The 24,312-nt window shown below is 36.7% G+C and overlaps 1 protein-coding gene across 8 annotated transcripts in view; it reads right to left on the bottom strand.

Annotated features, from left to right (window-relative positions):
* Window positions 1-24,312, bottom strand: part of PTPRM (protein tyrosine phosphatase receptor type M) — a 480,832-nt gene that overhangs the window by 160,047 nt on the left and 296,473 nt on the right. For 5 of the 8 annotated variants that reach the window (XM_080378965.1, XM_080378966.1, XM_080378970.1 and 2 more), the window contains exons 12-14: window positions 21,577-21,850; window positions 20,424-20,460; window positions 15,131-15,205 (exon numbers count right to left, since the gene is read on the bottom strand). In XM_080378965.1, coding sequence (XP_080235091.1) covers window positions 15,131-15,205; window positions 20,424-20,460; window positions 21,577-21,850 — 386 coding nt within the window. The remainder of the gene's footprint in view (window positions 1-15,130; window positions 15,206-20,423; window positions 20,461-21,576; window positions 21,851-24,312) is intronic. The other 3 variants (XM_080378969.1, XM_080378971.1, XM_080378972.1) reach the window with 1 other exon arrangement.

The raw sequence follows: 24,312 nt of genomic DNA, 5'->3' as shown, positions 1-24,312 counted from the left end.
AAACCCAAATATTAGCATTATCTCAACTCTCCTTTGGTTCCATTCAGCAATTCATTCATTCCCTGACAGAATGTCGTTCCTTTCCTGATGTCTGCGGGTTCCAAAATCCACTTGGATAAACAAACCAAATTTGCCACCTTTCACTTTTTTTGAGCATCCCTTGAGCCTTTTAGTATTAGAAATTCTAGATCAACTTTCTTAATTTTATTTGATACTGTTTAGTCCTTTAACATACCTCAGTTTTTCTACAACAGGGTTTTTCAAAATAGTTGTGTTCTACCCCATTCTTTGTCCCCCTTAGCATTCTGTTTGACTTTATTTCAGCATCAGATAGACACTGAACAGGTCACTGGTGCATCGTTTACAGTGAACCCTGCATTTCTTCAGTGCAGTGTTCAATTTTGAACCCTTTATGAGTTAAAAGTCATTCAAATTTACATCTGCTGAACACTACACAGCATTTACCAAGACTGAAATTAGAGGTGGTACTACTTCATTTTGCTTTTGTCCTGCTGAAATTCTTCACAGTCCTGTGTGAATTCTGCTAACCCACATCACCTGACATCACAGTTAAGAGCTGCTGCACCAACTCTGACTCTTCCACATATTTAATAGATGTAATGTACAGCATACAATATTAAACCTTAAGGTGCATTAGCTACAATAAACGCTGGCAGTTTACTCCTCTCTGGTTTCTGTCTGATAGGTAAATTTTGATCCAGAATAACACTTGTCACTCACCTCATAATTACTTCTTAACTGACTTTTAACCTACAGCCTCACAGGCAATTGCACTGGCACCATGGAGAGAAAGGTGAACTGCGTGTAAGAGAATTGAAGCAGCTAGGGGCAGTAGGTCTGAAATTCATTTTGCCACTTGATAAACCACAATGTCTATTTGTGCTTTTAGTTTTGTTTGTATGTTTTTGAGAGAGATTTGGAAAATTATTATTGCAAGTCTAAAAAAATGATGCCATGGTTTCTCTCTTACTCTGCTGAGCTGACACATACTAAAAAAGTTTAGTGAAATATAATCTTTCTTCACAGAAATTGTGTTAACTATACACTATAGTATCATTATATTACAGTTCTGGCATTTTATTCTATTTATTATTGCCGTTTCAACCAGTTTCTCTGACATAGTCATTTTTAATCTCCTTGATCACCCTTGAGCCTTTAAAAATACATAGTTACAAGACTAGTGGAGTTCTGTATCTCCAGTAAAATAGCTGTTTTAAATGACAGACTGCATACTGTTGACAACAGCTGAGCTAAGCTCACTGCATTTTCCTCACAACACTGGGTCTAATGAATTACTTGTTTTGTTTTTGTTTTTTTTTAATTTGTTTTACTTTTAAGCATTTGGTTCTACCTTTGTTCACAGAAGCCTGACTTTAAACTTTGCACAATAACCTCACTTCTGTTTTCTTGCTGAGGACTGTCTGGGCTAGTGGAGTTGGAATAATAAAGGCCAAACTGACACCTATACTGTGGTCCAGCTGTAGAAAGGCAATAGGTCAATGAAGAGCAGAGAGTGCAAAACAGCTTAAGGGAGATGTTTAGAAAATGAAATTACAGATAAATGTTTCCAGCCAGTTTAAAAAGGATTACGGTGATGACTCTGGGAAGTCCTAACTTGCTGAGAACAAACTAGAGTGCTTCCTGCCAGAACTGGAAAGAGATACACTTATAGATAAACCCCAAGGTACCACAAAACCCAGCAAAGTTTTTCCACAGGCTTCTGCACTGAATAAGGTGGAAGACAGGAACATTGTTTGGTTCCACACCCTTAGTTGTTTATTTTTCTAATTAATCTCAGTGATTCCAATTTCCCTTTTACTTATTTATTGCCAATTCTTTGTGGCTTTCCCTACAGCAGCATTTAAAATGTGAAACATCTTTTTTTTCTTCAATTAGAAAAAATGGCATTCAGCTGGCCTGATTTATGAGTCACATTTTGTTCCGTATTTTGCAAAACCCAGTGATAATATTTTTAAGTAGTATCCATGAGACACTTAAACATTTTATTTCACTTATTTTTGACTTTCAGACCTATTCTATTAACTTTTTCTTAATATTGGAACCTCCTTCTTTAAAGTTTTGTGATTACTCAGCGGCTTCGTGGTATCTTATCTCCTCTTCAGATTGAGAATTGAGTTATATTCTAGTCACTAATATTTAGAGTCTACCATACTATGAATTCTTAAATTACTTCATGCAGTGAAATTTCTATTTCTGTACCATGGGTTAGAAGACTGGGCAAAAAAAATATATTTCATTGAAGAATTTCTAGCTCTCATCAGAGACATACAGGTCTGGTATTAATATTATAGGAATAATTTGTGATATTTGGAAAATGGTTCTGCCACTTCCTTGGGTGGAAAATTTCCCTTTCCTTTCTCGCTAGTGCTGTGTTATTGACCAACCCCCAAAATTCCTAAACAAGAATCTCCTGTAGGTAGTTTATAAATAGAGAATTTCAAGCAGAAATATTCCTTATTAAAATGGAAGCAAAGACTAACCACTAAAAGGACTAGCCAATCAAAATATCATTAAGTATTTTGTTTTTCAAAACCAATGAAATTGTTCTTCAGTAAAGGAAATGGACCTCTACCAAACTGAGCAAAAACTCTCCCTCCTTTTCTTTTTGTAAATGAACAAGGTTTGGACTTGCTTTTCAATGTTTATTAGTCCCTTCCAAAAAAAAATGTAGTTAGAAATGACTGACGGTTGTATAGAAATGAACGATTAATAAAAAAACCCTGGCTCAATAGTCTAGGAGTTTCTAGTTATGCTTTGAAAAAAAAGAATAAGATTAAAGCTGTTAGTAGTAAAAATCAGCTATAGATTGTTTTGTCTAAAGCAACCCTTAAAAAATCAAGACATTTCTTCTCCTATTTGAAGCAACAAATAATTCCTTCCTTTAATTAATTCAACTGGTCCAATTTTATTTCTTCCAATCAAGGATGGCCATAGTTGATGCCTTTTTTACTTGCATTCTGCAGTTTAAAGCTCTTAAAAGGTACTCGCTTGATAAGTCACTCACAAGCCTTTCTAACGGATAAAATTGACTGTGACAAAATAAGAAAGGAAACAAATATGCCTGTTCTACTGGTATGAAAAGAGGTGCTCCACAGAGGTAGGTCCTTCTTGTAAATGTCAAATGATTTAGGAATTCCAATCCTGTGTCACAAACTGCAAAATACATCTGAATGGGGCAGTAGTAAAAAATGTCCAGTTTCCTCCAGAAGTTCACAAGTGTCCAGTGATGGATGGCTAACTTTACAAGCCTTTAAAATAATAATACAGTTAGTGCAGATTGTCCTAGTTTCCAGTTCAAACTTGAGACTAACTAACTTGCTGTGTTAGTGAGTATCCCATGATTTTTCTATGCAGGCAGTGTGATTCAGCTATCACATCTCAGCACCTACTTATTGCACAGAGCAAGTCAGGAAAATGAAACATTCTATCCCTGTGTGAGAGTAGCACTGTGATTCTGTGGAAGAAATCATCCAAAATGGTACAAGGCAGAAGAGAGGCAGAGAGGTGTGATGCTTCCTCGGAACACCCTTCACTATCACTAGGATCCTATAATTCCTGCCACAAAGTAAGCAGACTGAAAAGATCAGAGAACTTGGCTTCAAAGACTGCCCATGCTCTCCAAGGACAAAACAGATTACAAAGGCTACTATCATCATTACTCTCTACTAGTCGTATGATAGTAGGATCTAGAAGCTCTAAATCAGATTGGGAGCACCACTGTGCTAAGAAAAGTGCAAACACACAGCTAAACAATCTTTGCCACTAAAAGCATACTATGTAGCTGAGCTAGGATTTAACGGGCAGGTGTAGCAACTGCAGGTGGGAGAGGGAGGCAAATACCCCTAAGAAAATGCATTTACAATGCCCAAATCAATGAATGCTTCCATTCTTCCCGTTCTTTTAGCTAGCTGGTATCACTCAGCATTTCCAGTTAATAACACAGTAGAAACAGATCTTCAAAAGTGATTTGAGGGACAGGGTACTGGTTTTGTGGATGAGACGCAGGTTAGGGTGTTCCAAAGGAAAAAAAAAAAAGACATAAAGGTTCATAAACATAGAGATAGAAAAAGCAGAGGTGCCAAAAGTAAAGGGCTGGGATAAAATTGACTGTGACAAAATAAGAAAGGAAACAAATACGCCTGTTCTACTGGTATGAAAAGAGGTGCTCCACAGAGGTAGGTCCTTCTTGTAAATGTCAAATGATTTAGGAATTCCAATCCTGTGTCACAAACTGCAAAATACATCTGAATGGGGCAGTAGTAAAAAAGGTCCAATTTCCTCCAGAAGTTGCCTCAGCAGTTCTACCCTTATCTCCCCCACGAATGCAGAAAAGAGTACCCTCATTTTTAAGTCTGTAGCAGCATTACTAGTGTTATGAGAAGACAAACCAGTCCAACATGCTTTTTATTTGAGCTTCAAGTTCAGTCCAGATGTCAGGATTTGTGACTGTCTTGGAGAAGACCCAAAACACATACAGATTTGTAGATGAAATGAATTACCACCCTGGCTAGTCTGTTAATACTGTAAGTGACTGGCATTCAGTCCTCATCTGCTAGCCAGCATCTATTCTGCTAACAAAGTCTTTGTTTTATTACTCCTGGTAGAACTCCAGCTAAGGGAGAAAGTTCTCCCTCCCCTTCCTCATTGTTAGCTTTCAAATCCGTGTTCCTAGTTCTCCTTTGAAACTGCACTGCTTTTTTGTCCATATGGTAGAAGTTATGAGGTGTTGCTGGGCAGGGTATAATTTGTGACAGAAGGTGGTTTTGATCAGTATTTTTTTTTTTTCAGTTTTCTCTCTCTACTCCATGCTTTGAATATATTAGTTTTATAAATTCCTCAGAGTATGGCCTGCTTTACTTCTCTTTTTACAGTATTTTTCTTTTTCTGTTCCTGGCTTCTTTTGGAAATGCTCATGTATAAACTGCTTTTTACACAGGGCAGGGATTAGGTTTTCTTTCTGTTTTGCTGAGCACAGGAGCCGTTTAAGTTTTGAAATCGATGTATCCTGATTTTCTCTCCGATGATGTGTTAGCACTTACTAAATTATTTTTTGAATGTCTTGGACAGAGGGAAAATAGCACTTATATTTCAGCAGAGGAGTATCTTCTCTTTAATTTATGATCATTGGTACAATACATACTGCTGTATACAGCTCTTCCTTTCCTAAAAAAGACTTCTGTACTTCCATAAGACATCCGTCCTGATTTGGTAATTGGTTTTTTGTGTTGTTTTTGTTTTGTTTTTTTTTTTTTTTTTTAAATGCAGGGAAAAACAGACTTGTCAAAAGACCTATGCTAAGAAGGGACTATCAAAATAAGGCTCCACTGTGTAACAATAATTATGAATTATTAATTTTGTTTGTGATATTCTTTACAAAAATGTAAATATAAGCAACAAAACTGCATGAAAAGAAATGCAAAGAACTACTTCACTGATGAATATGACTCATTTAACTGACTATTAAATGAACTGCATCTCTCACTGGTGGATGATTCATGTCGGTGCATGTGAGCAAAAAGACTTTTTTTGTTAAACATCTGTGTTTCTGGTTGTCAGGAATAATAACATTCTTTACAAAACATACCTAAAACAAATAAAGTTCCCAGTTTGAAACATATCTTTGGTCTCATCACAATCTATTTTTTAATGGGATTTTAATCCAGGCCTCTTAGACTGGATTTTTCTGAAGACTCTGAAGGCTCTTATCTTCTTCTTGGAAATAAGTAATTTCCTAAGGAAAAAATATAAAGCCTTTGGACCCTTAAGCTGTCAAATGGCCCTGAAGGGTACCCCCATGCACTTTAGTCTATTTTATCAAGAAAAAAGTCTGGTTACTTATTTATAAGTACTCACTCTGTGTGGCCAAAGAAGCAGCCATAATGGTGCACACCACAGACCTCTGCATCAGCAAAGGGAAAGGTCAGGGCAGCACATTTGAAAGACAGACCCCACCACTGAAATAAAAGATCAAATCCTCCTGACTACTATGGAAAGAAGAAATCAGGCTTCTTTACCAAACTGCCCTCTGACTACTCAAACACAACAAAGGTCAATATGACTTCATGAAATGTAAATTTCGAATCGAGAAGGTTGACTGAGGAGCAATGAGAACATACGTGCATCAAACTAGCTGTATACATGTAGGTCTCATACTGAATAAAGATGAGGAGGTTTAAGAACTAAGTACCAACAAGGGCTGGGACTGTAGGTGTCTCAGTATTTTGAAATGCAGGGCTGGTACCAGCTTACATTGTGTGCAAGAGGTCTGACTTGTAGCCACTGGAAGTGCAACAGCATCTTACAAATCTGACTTCAGTGAACAAGAAGTCCTAGAGGTATAATGTACAACAAGGAGAGCTGTTAGCCTTAAAACGTTTGATTTTATGGTTTTCTACATAACCTCAAGCCAACAGTACTCAGAATAAAAAAGTGACTCTCACATTACCTCTAAGAAAATTAAAGCAGTCAGTCCAAACTGATCCTGTCCATACATAATGCATTTTTAAGCAAGTCAGCACCACTTTCTAGCCACTCCTACAGAAGCAGAGGATAATTTATCATGACCCTCCCCAAGGACATTTTGAATTTCACCTATTGCTGAAGGAGATCTGTTTGTCTCTCATGCTTTCAACACCAGATCTGCTTCTGAAACTATACTGCAGAACGTCAAATACCAGACATCCCTGAAAGTTTATTTCAACTATCTTCTGCAAACAGGAAAGAGCTCTGCCCTCTTCAGGTTAGGTAAAATGTGGTTTTCTAGTGCTCAGCTGGCCTCCACCAGGCAGGGAAAATGTGAACTCAGATCAGAGTAATGTTTCTGGAGCTGACCTACTGAGGGTGAAACAGCTACAGAACTAGATGCTCTTGGCATGGAAAATAAAACTGTTTTATTTTCCACCTGTGAATGCAAGGGAACACATCCACCATGGGAACTGAGTAACCTGAAGCTATGGGTATGAAGTAGTGGAGTGAGGTACTATCTTCTGATCTTACTGCCACTGAGGACTTCACTACAGGAACAATAATGAACAGTTCAAAATGGAAAGTCAGTGAAGACCTGGTTACTTTGCCAGCAGGAGGAAGCGAGGGCAGGGGGCAGGGACAGAAGGACAATATAGGATAGGAATCCCACTGGTAGGTTTGTATATCCATGCATTTTTTGGCTTATGATGCCACTGGCTCAAGAGATGAGGCTGACGTTCCCGGTGATTTCCACTACCAGCCTCCCTCTACATTGTATCCCTTATGAAAGGTTCTTCAGAAATCCTTTAAAAACAATCACACTCTCCGATTTTACTTATCATTACTCACTACCTACCTATTTTCTTGGAGGAAAGCATAACATAGCTCATTCTCCTCAAAGATAAATGGAATTATACATGCAATGATGCATGCAGAAAGGTAAAATATATTTTTGATAAATTTATAAAAATCAGGAAAAAGACAATTTTTTTAAAAAAGCGTTTTCACAGTCAACACTGTTTTGGGGCAGGAAGGTTGGCTAGAGGAACTTGAAAGGAGAATCAGGACAAGAAAGAAAAATAATTCCACAGAATTCTAAATCTGTCTCTGGGTCAACACAGCACAGAAATTCTTTTGTTCATATTTCAGAAGCATTTACAGTACTGCCAATAAAAAAACCTGTCCGAACTGAAGCAATGTTAGATAAACCAAGATTCTAGTACAGGGACAAGAATAGAAAAGGGCTCCTCTGAATGGTTATCACTGATTTACATTTCATTTTTCATATATTTTCTGTAGCTGTTAGGGGTTACAGAAAAATCTCCCATCTGTCCTATTTGATTAAGAATGCCTTGGTCATTTTTCTCATCAGTCCTTTTAATATCACTTTTAATTATGGACACATTTACTCATAACCAGAAGCTGTCAAATTCAGTGACAACATACTGGAAAGTGCAAAATATAACCATTTTGCTTCAAAAAGATATCATGAATACTTTGCTTCTAACCAATGACAAGTTACCGTTTTTCCCATTTCCTTTTGTGCTTCTGATGTGAACTCAAAAGACGAACAGAACCTGAAAGTACTGTATCTCTCTTTTTGTCAGCTTCAAACTATGTGAGACGGCAACTTCCACTCCCTTCTACGCAAGATTGTGACTCAGCTTTAACTTTCATGGGAGTCTTTGTGGTCAGCAATAACGGAAAATCAGATAAAGAGAAGGAAATGAAAGTTCAAAGTTTTGGAGAAATAAAAAGATGAAAATACACACATATACTTGAATGCCTTTTCCAGAGCTCTAAAATCATTAGGTCTTGCAGTCAAACACCATTACTGCAGAAAAAGACATTTTCAATATAATGTCTGGAGAAGCAGGTGTTAAAAAGCCATCAATAACTACAGTTATGGCTTGCACGTGTTGAGTTATTCCTCCAAGTAGACAAACGCAGCTTAGATATTTACTAAGATTTCAGTTATTTCAAGGAATCTAAACTGAGTGAATTGCTGAAACACTATCTTGCCCAAGGTAGTATGTTCTGTGTCTTTTGACAGTACTACTGTCTTCTTTGCTGTACTACTCTATTTAACCATAACACATTTTAACATTCACTTATACATTAACACAGAGGTAATCCATGTAATATTGAATTTAACATTTGTTAAACTTTCCACTGTTACAAACACCAGAGAACCGCAGTTCCTAAGAACTACAGGTTCTTTTACCCACAACTGGTCCCACATTTTCTTTCAAATTAAAATTCTAATTGCTTAGCATTTTATGAATACAGTCAATAACTACAGATGGGAAACATTGAAATTCACAGGTTTTTTTAGTTACTAATTATATCTCTGAGTTCCTCTCTCTTCCCTTGCCTCTCCTTAATTTGTCATTGTGGTACATGCAAAACATGTTCTGATTTGAATGTAAAAATCAGAGGCTTTTTTTTTTTTTTTTTTAAATACAGAAATGAAGTAACACACTATACGACATACCACCATGCTGTAAAAATTACCTACTGGTATTTTTGCTTTGCTTTGCATTTTCTGCTTCTCTTTAGACTGCTGATGTTGAAATATTTTGGATTAGATGTGACACTGACTGGTGCTACACAGATGGCACAGACTCCTTCAGTTTCTTAAGAATTTATTCTGGTCAGTTCATTCATATTGTTAGTTTCATAACTGGGTTTTATGTTTCCATTCTCTGTAATGAGATCAAGGTCTCATTGTGCCTCTCCCCCAGTCCAACTTCAAACAGCATCACAGATATCCTTACATTAAGATTACACATTACTGAGCAAATAGATTCTTTTTCAAGCTGGGATGAACTGAACAGAGTCCTCTTTAGTGGTTTAAGTCAAATTTTGTTTCTCTCTCTTTATGAAAGAGATATTTGATGCCAACACTTGGAATCATATTCTTCTCTCAGCTGTGGACTGGAACACTCAAATTTCCAAATCAGTTGTGTACTTGAGGGATGTAATGCATCTCCTGCAATGACTAACTATTAACTTTGTGGCAACCAACTTTTTAACTCCTCTGACTAAAAGACAAACTTCTACCACGCAAAACACACCTAATTAGGCTACTTGTCCTTCCTAATGTGTAGGGAAAGATTTAATATTTTCTTCTAGGTCATGGGATCTTCTCCAGCTGTTCTGTCCCAGGTCTGTAACACCTGGTGATACGGTACCAGGGTAGCTGATGAACCCATATCTCCTTGGCCAACCACAATCATCAACAGCCGGAGCAGAACTGCTGGTATGACCCTGTGCAGTTCATCCTCCCTACTTTCCTATTTACACAGGAGAGTTGCAAAGGTCCTACTGCCTCCAACCCAACCTGTTCAGAGTAAGAGGAGCTGAATGGGAGGAGGTTCTGAACCCCTGATCAGAACCTCTGGCTTTTCTGAAATGATTTGAACACGCTCCAAACTAAGACCGCTAATTCATTTTCAGAAAACTTTGTAGGAATTTTTATTATTGTAAAACATGAACTGGAGTACTTAATATTGCTAACAGAATCACATTGGTAACTGACTTCTAATCAGCTCAGGTTCTCTATTGTCTACAGCTGAAAAGGCCTTGCATTTATATTATGGGTTATTTCAGCATTTGTGAATTGTGATCGGCATTATTTTTAGGCCTACTTTGACTAATTGTTTAACTTCAGCTCTTCTTCAGATGGTCTGTAGAAAATGTGCTTATGCTTAAAATCCCAGGTGCTTTCACTCCACTGCCTTAAAAACAGAAAACCTGACATTTGACTGTGAAAAAGGGGAAAAAAAGAAGTAAAGGAAACAGTATCTCCCATGGCACTCCTGTATCCTCTTAACATTTTCTTGTAACTATACTGTTTTATAGATGAAACTGTCACGGCAAAAATGACAAATATAACACATAAAAGAACAAAAATGGGTAATAAATCACAAGTGACACTTCAGCCCATTGAAATGCATTCAGCCACTGCTGCAGAAAGTAGGAAGATTTCCTCTTGCTTTGCATTGTGCCTAGCTGAGCAAGAGGACCAGAATCCTTGAACAATCCGTAAAACAGTCGCCGAGGCCATTATGTAAAAACAGGCTTAGAATTTCACTTTGGAGATCCATTCTAACTCTGCTTTCCTTGTCACTTGGACTTGCAACAGCATTGTAATACAGTTTTGACATTACACCACAAAGATGCTTGCTCGCCCCTGGATAACTATCCACAACTCTCACTGAAGTAAACGCTGTTTAGAAGTATAAAGAGAAGAATAAACTCCTAAAATGGTCTATTCAACCCGCAGACAGACATATGCCCACATAGCTTTGTTATTACAGACAGCACTGTAGTCTCAACTAGGAAACCATGGGTTCTCCATTACCTAAAATAGCACTTCAAGTTTCAACATGTCAGAACACGTCTAAATCAACATTACACGGTTCAGCATTGAGAAAAATGAATGTGAATGACTGTCCAGCCCATGTTGCTATACCTCAAATGCATTGTAAAGGACAACAAACCAGATAAACAGGAAAACACTCCTCAAATTCATGCTGTTGCGTTTTGTGCTAATAAACAGACTGTGTTTTCAGTAATGTAGTATAAATCTGGAGAAAATCCCTTGACATAAAAAAAATTCAATGAGGTTGTGATTTAATAATTCAATGATTTCAGTTGATTTTTTCCACTTTTACGGTGGAATGGCTCAGAACAAAATCTGACCCATACCACAGCAATAAATCTTGCTATGTACTGAATACACATCTGAAGAAATCTGTATATTTTATTACGCTGTTAACCTCATAAGGGAGAAGAAACCAATTGGGATTATTTTATGACTGTTTTTAACATGGTTATAAAATATGCTGCTCATCTAGACCTTAAGGTATGCAGGGTAAAAATCATTTAAGCTTTAAGATTGCCACTATTTAAAAAAAAAAAAAATCCCAATTCTTAAGGATCAGTTATTCTAAAAACTTGACATATCTTGTTGTATCTGATTTATACCAAGAATTTAATCAATGAAGAGTATACAATACAGAACTCTCTCTTCCAGCTGCATGTGTAATTAACAATGGGTAGTAAAAAGGGTGTTCTGTGGAAATCAGTCTTAATAATATCCAGTAAAGTAGCGGCTGCTCCACTAAATCAGAAGTGGAAATACTTTAATTTAAATGTAAGTAGCTCAGACATATTTCAACAATTAAGAAAATATCTGAAAGAATGAACACCCTAATCATGATTCCAAGCATGCTATTTTATCAGAATGCAGAAAGAACAAAATAGATGAGGGTCAAGTGAATACCAAATATGGCCAATTTAAACCTATTACATGAAGAGCCTCTTACAAAATAGTGAAGGGAACTGCAAACGCTTTCAGGCTTTCTCAAACATGGATTTGTCATTCAACATCATACAGTCACTTGTGTATGTGATAAGTTTTTTGTTTACTTTCTACATGATTTCAACTGTACTGTTAAACCATATTTATTTATGAAAACATGGAAATGGTATCATGAGGACTATCGTACTTCATATATACATAGCTTTTTCTTCTGGCTGACAGATGTTAGATACTCTCCTTATCTGTTCGAGGATAGTGTCAAATGAGTGGATTTTGCTTTAGTTACTCTTTGTAAGGTTAACACTGAAAGCTAAATGCTATCCCCCAAATATGAATTCCTTATATACTAAATTATTGAATCAGTGATAATAATGTATTCACTAATACTAAGAACACTAATTGGCCTATTCTGACTTCTCAGAATCAAAATCGCACAATTTCCTTTACAGCATGTTACACTATACCATAACTTCAGGAGAGCTACATTGTAGGTATTTGAGTGCAACTACAAGGAGAAGTCCCCTTTGCTATAAGGTGCAGAGGAGTACTGAAGCAAGGAGTAGCTGTCAAGATATTTAGGGCAAACAGCAGGTAATCCTGTAAATGGAAGTAATTTCTATATGAAAAGGAAGGACAAAGTGGAACTAATAATGCATTGTTTATAAACTGCACCAGTAAGGGCCAGGATGAATTGATGATGAGGGTAGAGGAAACGAGTGCAAGTAGAATTGGCTTCAAAGCTGACCTGTATTATCATGATCTTTCTGAAGAGGAACTTTCAAAATTGGTAACAATATACAGGAATGCAGCCAAATTTTTAAATTTTTGTTATGCAAGAACTATCAACTTCCCACCTGAAAAAAAGAAAATCCCAACCCTGACCTCCCCACTGCTGGTTATGCATATAATGCTAATGCCAAATCCTGAAATGCTAAATGACAAAACTAATTTCTTGACCTCATATGTAATTACTTTGGTGCTGAAAGAAGGGAGGAAAAGGCATTGAGTAGAAAAATGTTAAGTAATATTATTTAACAATTATAGTTGTAGGGCTTGCGGTAACTACAGTTAGCAACTTCCTTATGGTTTCCACATAAAGAAGTCCTTTTACATGTAGATCCTTTCCACAGTCTGGGAATTTGTAGGAGAAAAGTGTGGGAAGAATGTGCATCATTGCCTGCTTCCTCATGTCTGGTCCAGCTTCTGCAAATCTCCTTTACAAAAATCTTTGGGTTCCTCACAGATACTGCAGATATCATCATCGCTGTACTGCCCTGAAGTCAAAAAGCCTGCCTAACCAACCCCTACACAGTATGTCTCTGAAGAAAAACATGAATTCCTGTTGCTGTCATAGGACCAACCATGTGGGATGGGTGAGGGATTTTTCATAGTCGATTGCAGTTGTGGCAAGCGAGGAAGATGCTTCTTTCCTTTTGATCACACAGTCTTTCCAGTGTAACAAGGGGTTGTGAAAATGATGAGGGGATGTCAGAGGCTTTTTAATACATTTCACAGACAGCCATAAATGCTGTTTGCAGGTATCATCTGATACTTTACTTTTCACTATAAAAATGAGTTTTGGGTAGAACAGGTATTAAAAAACACCCCAGGAAATAAAAGTCATAGATCTGACAGACAACCAGAGGATGCTAATGGCATGAGCCACTAGTGACAAAGTAACCAAATGAATACTTTGCTGGCTGTCCTATGCTAACTGTATTTCTGTTCTCTCATTGTAACTTCTATAGCCATCTCCTTCTCGTGTAACAGGCTATATCCACTGTTTTCTGTAGCTACCCAGTTTTGCAATAAAATAAATAAAAAACAAAATAAAAGAAGAAAAACATTTAATTCTCCATATGGAAAAATATATAAGTTTATTTGAATCCTGTGATGAAGAAATCAAAACTTGCTAAAGTTCAAAGATATGGAAGAGATGTTCCTTGTCTCTTCAAAGCTTTATTTGTATTCTCAAGTGAAAAATAGTTGTGCTATAAAAATGTATGGACAGAGCTTCTGACAAGCAGTACTAACAATAACAAGCTAGTACTTCCTGGCATCATCTAAATGTGTTATTCTAATTAGTTCATATGTAATACAAACATACATGCAACAATTTTGTCTTGATTAACATGGCAACTTTGGGATTATGGATCACTCAGCTTAGTTATTATAACACATACCCCAGAAATAAAAGCTATAGCAGACATGTCACTAATCCTCTTATCTTAAGTTGAATCATTTAACTGTCTCTTATCGACTATAGCAGCATCCAGATGCTAAGCATCTGAACTTCTCCTCGTCCCTTAGATACCTGAGTAACAATATTTACATGCTTCCCAAGTAACTATGCCAGTATTCTTAGGAAAGGTAACGATTTTATCATATGCTAAATGCTGATGTACTAAGTTTAACTTCCCCTGAATATGTAATCCCATCAATCTCACCTTACATTCTAGAATGTTTAATGCTCTTTGCTTCTGTTTGAAAATAAAAAGGTTTCCAAATCCCTTAAAAGCTTTATGCATGTCCTTATTTTCTGACAAAATTAATAATCTCCCCAAGTTCATAAAGATTTTCTGGTACATTCTGACCTGGCCTTCAAGCCACACACAGCCTAATAACTGTCTCACTTGCATACTGAGTTTACTTTGACAATTAGATTTAAAAACCTTACAGGCTTGTTCATTCTCATATGTTACATGCTAGGTTATTTTGTTTTAATCCTAGAATTCATGTATGACATAATTAAAAAGGAATTTATTTTATTTCTTTATTTAAATATCTGCTTATTGAAATGTTGCCAGAAAGTATGATCTTCCCAAAATTCTGCAGTAAAAAACAATAAAAAATCCATTAATTCAAGATTTTTCTGCTAACTTACACATGCAACTCTTGAGCCTAATTTACTTAGAAATTATAGTATCTTCATCTAATAACACAGAAAAAAAATAAACAGATACACATATATATATCTATATTCAAACTGTCACTTATTTTATGGATGGAGCAAGACTAGACCTCTTTACAACATCAGGCTTGAAGGAACATCCCACAGATCACACACACAATGGGCACATGCAGCGGAGTTGTATGTACAGGGATGTGTGTGTAAGTTTTGGTGCCAAGTAAACCATTTAATTTAATGGAGCTGAAGAAAAATTTATAAGTAAAAAGAAATTTTTACAGAGAAAACTATTTATGAGCAGAGAACGAAGACACCATCATGGAAAAGGAGCCAAAGAAAATGAGACAAAATGGGCATGATGACTTGTCTATACTTGAACATCTGACCTGTTAGTTGGTCGTCGCCTGCAGCAGGGGCGATGCGAATGTATGGTGTTGTAAGCTGAGTCACGATTATCGCAGCTAAGGCAAAGGAAGATTTCCAGGTCAGCATGCATGAGGGAAAAAAAAGCCAGACTGAAGCTAGGCCAGCAAGAGGAATCTTGGTCAATAGTTTATTGTCTGAACTTCTTACAGATAAAACCCCAAAAACTCCCACAAGTTCCTTTTCACCTTCAGTTGTTAGTTTTGTTATTCTACAAATTAATAAGCTTTTGTATGTGACTTCTATTCAGGAAAAAGACTCAAGGCACATTATTTACATAGAATGCATTTAAGCACGCTGGAGACTCTTTGGCTCTGCTGGTCACAGAACTGGGCTTTCTAAGTGAAAGTTAACTGCTTATTCAGATTAGTCTAGTATTAATCTCTCCAGGTGATTTGAACTAGTTTAACTTTTTGTTTTCCTATTTCATAGTAGTACATTTTCCCTATATTTCTTTTTTTAAATAATGTTTATGTAAAATGTTTTTGAGCTATTATTTTTCTTGTACCCACTTGGGTCTTTGTTCTGAAAATGCACACACTACACATACAGTTAACTTTCAGCATATAGAGAATGACCACTAAGAGCTGGCACACTTTTTGTTAGGTATGCATATATACCTGTTTGAGGTCTGAATTTCAAGTTCATGTTTTGCCACAAAGACAAGAAAAACCTGAAACATCTGAATTGTTTGTGTGCCTCAAGTATTCAGACTTTGCTGTCAGAGCTGTAACAAGTACTGACTGGTATAGACCACTATTACCATGGCTCACATTAATAAAACCTCATATTTCTTTGTTTGCCAGCAGTTCTACGATTGCCTCTAAATGGTTAAGCACACTATGATACATATATATTAAGAAATATAAAAAAAATTAAAAGGTCAGATTCAACATGATGCAGCTGGAGAATGATAAAAAGAAAAAATATTGGAAAATTAAGGACAAAATTATATGAAAGATCACTCATTTACATAGAACAGCCTGGGTGCTATTAGAAATGTGGCAAGGAGTGAGGAAAATAGATCATCTACCATCTGCAGACAATTAAACTCAAAACTGCTGCTGCATAATATTTTGAAATATCCCTCTGCAACATGAAATGCAGTGTTGATAGTAGCTGCTAGAGTACTGTTGCTATTGGATTTAAAATATTATAATATCCTTTTCTCTCTCATAATTAATGAAAGCCTTCCAATATTGCAAAATTAGAACAATGATGTCTCCCTCTTGAGAACTGGATTCCTAGGAGATAACCAAGATGTTTCTATCCAGACAGTGTTGTAAGTCATATCAGGAAATATAGTCTTAATATAAATCACAAAACACCATAAAGTTGATAGCAATAAACTTGGAGGAGTTTTGGAATGTTTTCAACTTCGTCTGCTGAGATTTTACAGTCATTTAGCTTGAAGAAAGAGTAGGTATATGAAAGCCATATTTCAAGCAAAACACGACAACCTTTATTACCAGTGGTACAAAAATCTCTTCCTGATTTTTGTTTGTTTGTTTGTTTAATTATCTTGTCAAAAATAATGGGAGTGGAAACCCTGCAGTCTCCACATTTGTAGTCACAGAGGCGCCAGAAGCCTTTCTCTACACAAAACTAAGATCATAAGACTCCACATCAAAAGAATATGTTGTCTGATGCTTCTCCTAGCAAAATCAGTGGCAAAGGATCCCTTTGACTTCAGCAGAAGCAGAAGAACTTTCAGCTCTACAAAACTCAACATTCTGATCCTAAACTAAACTTACAATCATTGCAATCAGGATTTTTATATGATCTCTAAAAGAACACATTTAACAGAGGGTTCATTTGTAAAAATGTAATGGTCATAAAACAAGATCATTTTTTAAAATGTTACAAATTGAGTTTTTTTAAAATATACTTGATGGAATAAGAAAGTATTATCCAGCTACTGACCCTACACATGTATTTGACCACTAGAGTTAGGTTGTACTTTTCTGCAGTTATGCTGTACTTTTCTAACAAGAAGCCTGTCAGTATAAAAGCCTATCTATCTAGTGCACTTTGGCTCTGATCCAGCAACACAGATTAGTGTGTGCCAGTTGAGCACATGCTTGACAGTAAACATACAGTAAGCACATGCATTATTCCTGTTGACATCAACTGCAATGAAAAGTGAAGTACCTACTGTAAGGGTTCTGTTGGATCTGGGTCAAAAAGGCTTTATCTCTTTAGGTTACACTTATTCATTATTTTTATTTTAACAAAAAATACAAAAGCATACAAAAGCGGGCCATGGAATGAACACTGCAAAACTCAGTGATCCTAAGAAGGTTGCAAGGGCATCAACAACTTTTAGATTATCTGGAGTTCGAATGATTAAAGGAAATACAACTAGAAAATTATATTATATAGCTATGCTCATGTCAGGTTCTGAACTCCCATACTGGTCCTAAGGGCAGACTTCAAACAGGCAAAACCACACACCCTTAATACAGACAACAAGGTGGCTTGGCAAAGCTTGGTTGGCTCAGTGGAGCAGCTTGGAGGTTGCCTTGGGTGACCTGGATCCCAGGAAGAGCTGTCAATGTGCTTAGTGCAATCTTCAGATGCAATCTGAATGGAACTGCAGAAACTTTCAAGAAACAAGCAGACAGCTGGCTGCATCGTTATGTTTGTTCTACAGGGTATACTTTATGGCACAGGCCCTTATTCAGTAAAATACTTACATGTCTACTTTAAGACAGAATTGTTGCACTGTAATCAGTGAGATTAGTCTTTGTGCTCAAAATTAGGTACATAACTGACTTGATTAGGGCCTGAAAGTATATGGTTTCACACCCACTTACTAAATTCTAGAGTATGTCTGCTAACTCCAATGGCTACCCAAGACTGTAGGTATTTTCAGGATCAGACCTTAATTTAAAAGAAGATTGTACCAGTTTTATATGTGAATGGCCTAAAGCACTTTCTTTTAGCTTTAAAAACCACCAAATATGAACTTCTAAAGATAACAGATGCCCAGAATACAAACATTTCAGAGATGTTATTAGTATAGGAAAACTCGATGCTGTACTGGGGACTTCTTGCAACTTTATTTGTAAGAAGCACTGTAATAAATGGACACAACAAGCACATGACAGAGTTCAAGTAGCTTACTGTCTAGCAGCTATAGTGTAGTCACAAAACTCAGTGGAAAATGGTGTGTGTCTGTAAAAGGTCAGGCAGAGCGGTCGCAGCAGACTTTGTTTCCTGGGGTACAGGCAATGTAAATGTTGAGCTAAGGTGTTTGCGGGTGTGTGGACAGAAGGGGAGGTGAATGGGAGAGGACAGTTTATCTTGCCCCACTACAGGGGTGGTAACTTCTAACCTACAGACATTAAGCGTTTTTGCTATTTTTTCTAGTCCATATGTGGGAAGTCCAAAGAGGGCACACAAGTCTGCTTTTCTCTCAAGTATCTCTTAGATCTAAAGGGAAAAAATCTGTACAGACAGGTATGATTAATATCATACTAAAATATGTCACGGTCTCCCATTTTGTTTTTAAAAATTAATATAGTTTAAAAATATAATACAGACATTCAGTTTATAAGCATGGAAATCAGTGCTTTACAGAAGACCCCACAAGGAAGTTTTGCACCAGGGACTATAAATGCCATTGATGACACCTCTGGTTTCAAAGTCCTCACAGCAACCCCTCACATTATTTTACAGGCTTCGCAAAGGTATTACAAAGAATTATGAAACATGCTTTCAAAACAGAAATGCATGGAAATTTGTTTAAAATAAAAGCTGCACTTCTCACACCTCCATTGCCAAATGGGTTCAGTCAAAGTTGCTTGTTGCTATGGGAGCTATTCCAATCCATAAAGTTACCCTCACTTCTCAAATGAGAAAGTAAGATTTTTCAGTCAGTCGAGTAATTGAAATAGTTGAACATCCATTAGTGATTAGGAATACAAATCTTCAAATAATTTAAAATCCATTCCTCTAATCACCTATTATGATTTCTGAGGTAATGCAGTCCACTCCTGGTATCACTGAAGCTACCAGAAAACAGCACCACAGGATTCCACTTGAATGTGGAATTAAACTCTCTTCTATATGTTATAAAGCTTTTGTTTAGATATTTCAAAGTTTTCTAAAGTTTTGTAGTCAGTTAGTAAATTAGAATTAAAACGATTTCCTTTGGTTTGGAAAAAAACCCAACAACCAGGAATCAGTTCAAAAAGCCATAAAAAATGTTTGTCAGATTAGGGAGGATCCAGCCTTTCAAAAGAGGCAACTGTATGCTAAAATTTCTTTTACTTTTAAGTAACGAGATTCTCATCTATCTTATTTAGATTTAGTGGTGGTGGAGGAAATGTGAACTCTACATGTAAAGGAAATCATGGTGGAATCAGTTATGTTAGGGTGTTAGGGTCAGTCACTATGAGACATGCAAGCTCTCCCACAAGGAACAGTGATAGAGAGATGGAGTAGTTTTTGTTTCATACTTTTACCAGCTGCCCAAACTGCAGGGTGGTATTACTTGCTCCTACTCACAGCAGTATTTTCTTTCTTTCTCTTCTATTACAATCCCCAGATAATCATAGTATCCCATCACTACTCTTTCAGGCTTTGAAGTTGCAACCAGCAGGTACTAAACAGATGAGACTACAAAGATAATCACAGACAGACTCTACCCTCCAAAGTTAAATATATTATCAGCATGTTTACCTTTCCTTGTTTGAGGATCAAACCTACAGCTAGCACTGTCTCACTTATACAAACTTGTCTCACAAACGGTAGTATCATGTGCTGACAGTCCAATAAATATAGCTGATCTGTACCACAAAAATGGAGAACATGCTTTCTCCACTTTTCTTTTATAAAGCAACTAAGAAAAGATAATTGCTTACAAGTAAGGGGTAATGTTTCACTACAGATGTAGAAACACCTAGCATGCACCCTGCAATTGGCAATTTTACAACTCCACTTTATACAGCAAAGTCCAAAATATTTATTGTGAGATCATATAAAAACCCACAGAATATATTTTAAAAACCCTGTGTTCAAGTAAACACCTAAAAATGAGTAATACGTTTGTTATTAAAAACAAACAAACAAACAAACAAACAAACTTACTTCCTAAATCTCAGCTAGAGATGGAAATGAATCATTTAAAATTCTATAATAGGTTTAGTGATGCCTTTTAGCAATATAAACACTTCTGGATGTTTGCAATGACCATACGAAGGGAAGGTCAGCAAGCTGAAATACAGAACACATGACTCAATATGAACATACCTTTTGTGGCTACCCTGACGCAGTCAATTTTGGTTTCCTGTGTCAAATAAAGAGGAAAAAGGTCACATCTTGTGTTTCTAAGGAAAGTAAGTAATCCATGATTGTATTCTTAAAAGTACTGATAAAATGTCAGAGAAGTGTTAATTTAATGTGCCTCATTACATATTTAACTGCTTATTAAGCAACTCGGATGGGCTTTCATAATATGGACAAACACTGCCTGGGTATGGTATATAAATATTTCACTTAAGGTTTCTTTAACAGTAGAAAATATGTGAAAGATATTCACAAGAGCACAGGCAAGTGTTTAGCTTTTACTTTGGCAACACAATGACCTTGGAAGAGTTTTCTTTTTCTTGCAGATAATATAGTTTGAGGCATCATGCTAGACAATTTTAGAAAGAAAAAACAATCAATGGTGTTTCACATTTCTGCACTGTCAGTGCACTGTGAAAGAGGAACCATTATGGTTTCTGGCAGAAAACATTTCCAGGCTGTCAGCACAGACAGCCAAAGCTGATCAAGAATTGAAGGGCTCTGGGTAGATCTGTCCAGGAAATGAAAAACAATTCCAGGAAGAATTAGTCCGATGAAACATGATCTGCAAAGACCTTTTTACACACTTTTTATTTCAGTTCCATCTACTTATTTTTCTTTTACTGTTTGCAGAAATGGGGAGAAAAAGTGGTTGCTAATTCAGTCAGGGCAACCAAATGAGAATATGGGAGTTCAAGATGTTACAAACTAAGGTAATGGGACTGGACAGGCCAAGACAAATGTGCTAAAATCCACAGTCAAGTTTGGCTTAAACTTAGCAAAAGAAATCACAACACATTCCTCTTCAAAGCAAATTAAAAAAAAAAAAAAAAAAGCTAGTCAAACATACTGGACAGCTTTTAGATAGGAAGATAGAATGGTATTACACTACTTTGTCTACTCACTATTGACAAAATGTTTTTCCCTGTTTCCTGTAACATTTAATCATTAAGCAATACTGTATTAGGAAAAATGTTATTTTTAAATTCAGTGTGTTAAATTTCACGGTTACTTCATTTTCTCATTAGCAACTAAACTGGGCATCTTGCTAGTTCACAGTTCCAGTCATCTATTTACACCCAAATACTGTATAAAACCACAACTGCATAAGACTTACCCCATTGGCTCTGCTGGCAGCTTGAAAATAGATGCTGTAGCTCTTATGAGGAAGAAGAGGAGTGTTCCAGAAACCACTGTAGGTTTTGTTATCACCAATAGTAAAAGGCTGAGCAGCTTGTAAACCATTGGCTGGAAACTCTGCAGCAAAGTAGTACTGGGAATTCAGAAGTGAGGCATTCTGGAAATGAATGGGCACTGGGTAGCACTTCAGGATTTCAGTTGTCTTTTTGGTCCTCCGTGGACGTTCTTCTTCAACAACTATTTGATAGACACTAAGAGTGTAGAAAGGAAAGAACAAAAGAAACACACAGGTTGTTTTAAGACTTGGACAATCAACTCATTCTGAAACCATAATAGCATAGCAATATTTATGGGGAAAAAAAAAGAACTGTTAATAGGAAAGGATACAGGAAGAAAATGTCATTTTGATATTCAGGTGTATGGATTTGTGGAATAGATTCATGCTTTCAAACAAATTCATTTTGTTTTGGAAAAACAAAGTTAGCCATACACATCACAGCTTTTTACATAGCAAATGCACAGAACATTTTCTTGTTTGAACTCTTGTACAGAAAAAAAGCTTGCTTGATTAGCACTATAGGATTCCATTCTCTAAGCTTTCTATCTTGTCTAAATGAAATGCAATGAGTAGTAAGATAAAAATGAAGAAATAAATTACAATGAGATGGGAAATAGTATTTGTTTAACTGTTGACATAACTATTTATAAAAGCACACATGGAGTAAATTACAGTCTTTTAAAATTGTCTTTTAAAAAAGTCTTTTTTCAGTGGCATATTGACTGTTACTGAGAAAGAATAAAACACTTTTTGATAGAAGTTATTCTCACTCAGCAAAGCACTTTTATCTTAGAGATAACCATATTTTTAAGTATTTCTGCATTCTGCAAAGCAAATCAGTTTGCATGTGAATTCTTTACTGTACTGGGACCTACAGGGAACAGTCCATCCCTCTCCACTGTAAAGGTGCTATGGACTTTCAAGCAAGACAAAGAAATTGTGATTTCTGCTGTATATGCAAACAGTGTAATCACTATACCCTTGCAGCTACTGTAAAATCCTGAGTCAGTGCTTTCAAATTTGTGAAGTGGGAAGTCCATGTCTCTAAAGAGGACCAGCTTGCAAGTTTATTGCTTTACTGGGGACCAGTGATTCTTAATTATTATTTGTCTCCTGGAATCTTTTATCCTGGTAAGCAAGTCAGTATAGGTAACTGATGTTAAAGCAGCAGTATGTCCACATTTTTCACATCATCTACATCTAATAACAATTTATGATCTCTCAGGTTAATAATTCATAAAAATCAGGGATCTCTGGGTAGGGTATGTTTCTTTAGGATGAAATACCCACATAGTCTTCTGACGTGTTCCCACTCAAGTCTTCTGTAGGTAGATGATTATGTTTACAGAAGACTGCCCAAAGTACAGGGACACTTGGGCTGGGCCTCTGCAGGTCTCAGTCTGGACCCAACAAGGCTTACTGGATTAGTCATATCACTGCACAGCTATGGCCATTCCCCTTCTGAAGGCAAATCTGGTTTAGAAATAAGAGAGAGGACTTTGTGCAGTCACCAAGCCAGCTCATAGCCTGTGAACTCCTGTAGCTGCTTGGGCTCTGCTAGATTCAAGCTGCTTTGAGCGCTGGCATAGAACTTTCCAGCTCTTGCGCTCTCTGGAGCCTTACTGACTCAGTGCACAACCAGACTAACACACTGCTTCTACCCCCAAGCTGCCTTTGCATGTTTCGATAATGCTGTGTGCTTGAATGACGTGCCATCAAGGGAACTGTTCAAGGTCAGGTTGGATGGGGCTTTAAGCAACCTGATCAAGTGGAAGATGCTCCTGCCTATGGCAGGGGTGTGGACTAGATGACCTTTAGAGGTCCCTTCCAACCCAATCCTTTCCGACTTCATGATTCTATGACAGCACGATGCTAGGTCTTCAGAGCCATCATAGCCGAGTATCACCAAGAGGCAGAAGAACGCCAGTTCTCTTGGCCTTCTTACTGTTTTTTTACTAGATCTACTGATCATGTTCAATAGACCCCATTCACTATGTTTTTAAGATCTAGCATCTACAGTAGGAGATGCTGCACTTGCTACGCTCACAAAAATATGCCCAGAAACACTGAGAATGCTTAATACCTCTTCTTCTGACTGATTTAGACTCTCACCATGGATGAGATTTAGTTTAATGTTAAGACACTTAAATTCAAATGTCACCATGAAGATGTCTATACATCTGTAAACTCCCATTACAGTCATTGGAGAGCAATTCAGTATAGGGAAGAGATCTTAAAGACCTGACTAGAGAGGAGGCATCTACTTTTAGGTTAACTTAATTGTTTTCTAGGCTCTACTCCAATAACTAAATAGTCAGCTCACATGTAGACATCTACAAGTGGACACTTAAATTTAGATGTTTTAATCTAATGATAAACCCCGCACAGAAATCTAACCATGTATAAGTTTGGTATAGCCAGGGAGAGAAACAAATGTCTTGAGGGTCTACTCAGAGGTCACTTCTGTACATTTTGCAACTCTGCGCAACAAAGTCTACACATCTAGCAGAAAGATTTTTGTTAGTTGATTAATTCCATGCTGAGTAGTAAATGAAGGTCAATACATCACAACCTTTCTTTAATCCTGTGAGAATTGATGTGTAAAAACTAACCATGAAATATCCACATTGCAATCTTGTTTTTTCTCTTCCAAAT

Source organism: Falco punctatus (assembly GCF_963210335.1).
Source record: "Falco punctatus genome assembly, chromosome: 3".
Lineage (NCBI taxonomy): Eukaryota > Metazoa > Chordata > Aves > Falconiformes > Falconidae > Falco > Falco punctatus.
The sequence above is the reverse complement of the archived record's forward strand: the minus strand, read 5'-3'. Positions and strand labels throughout refer to the sequence as shown.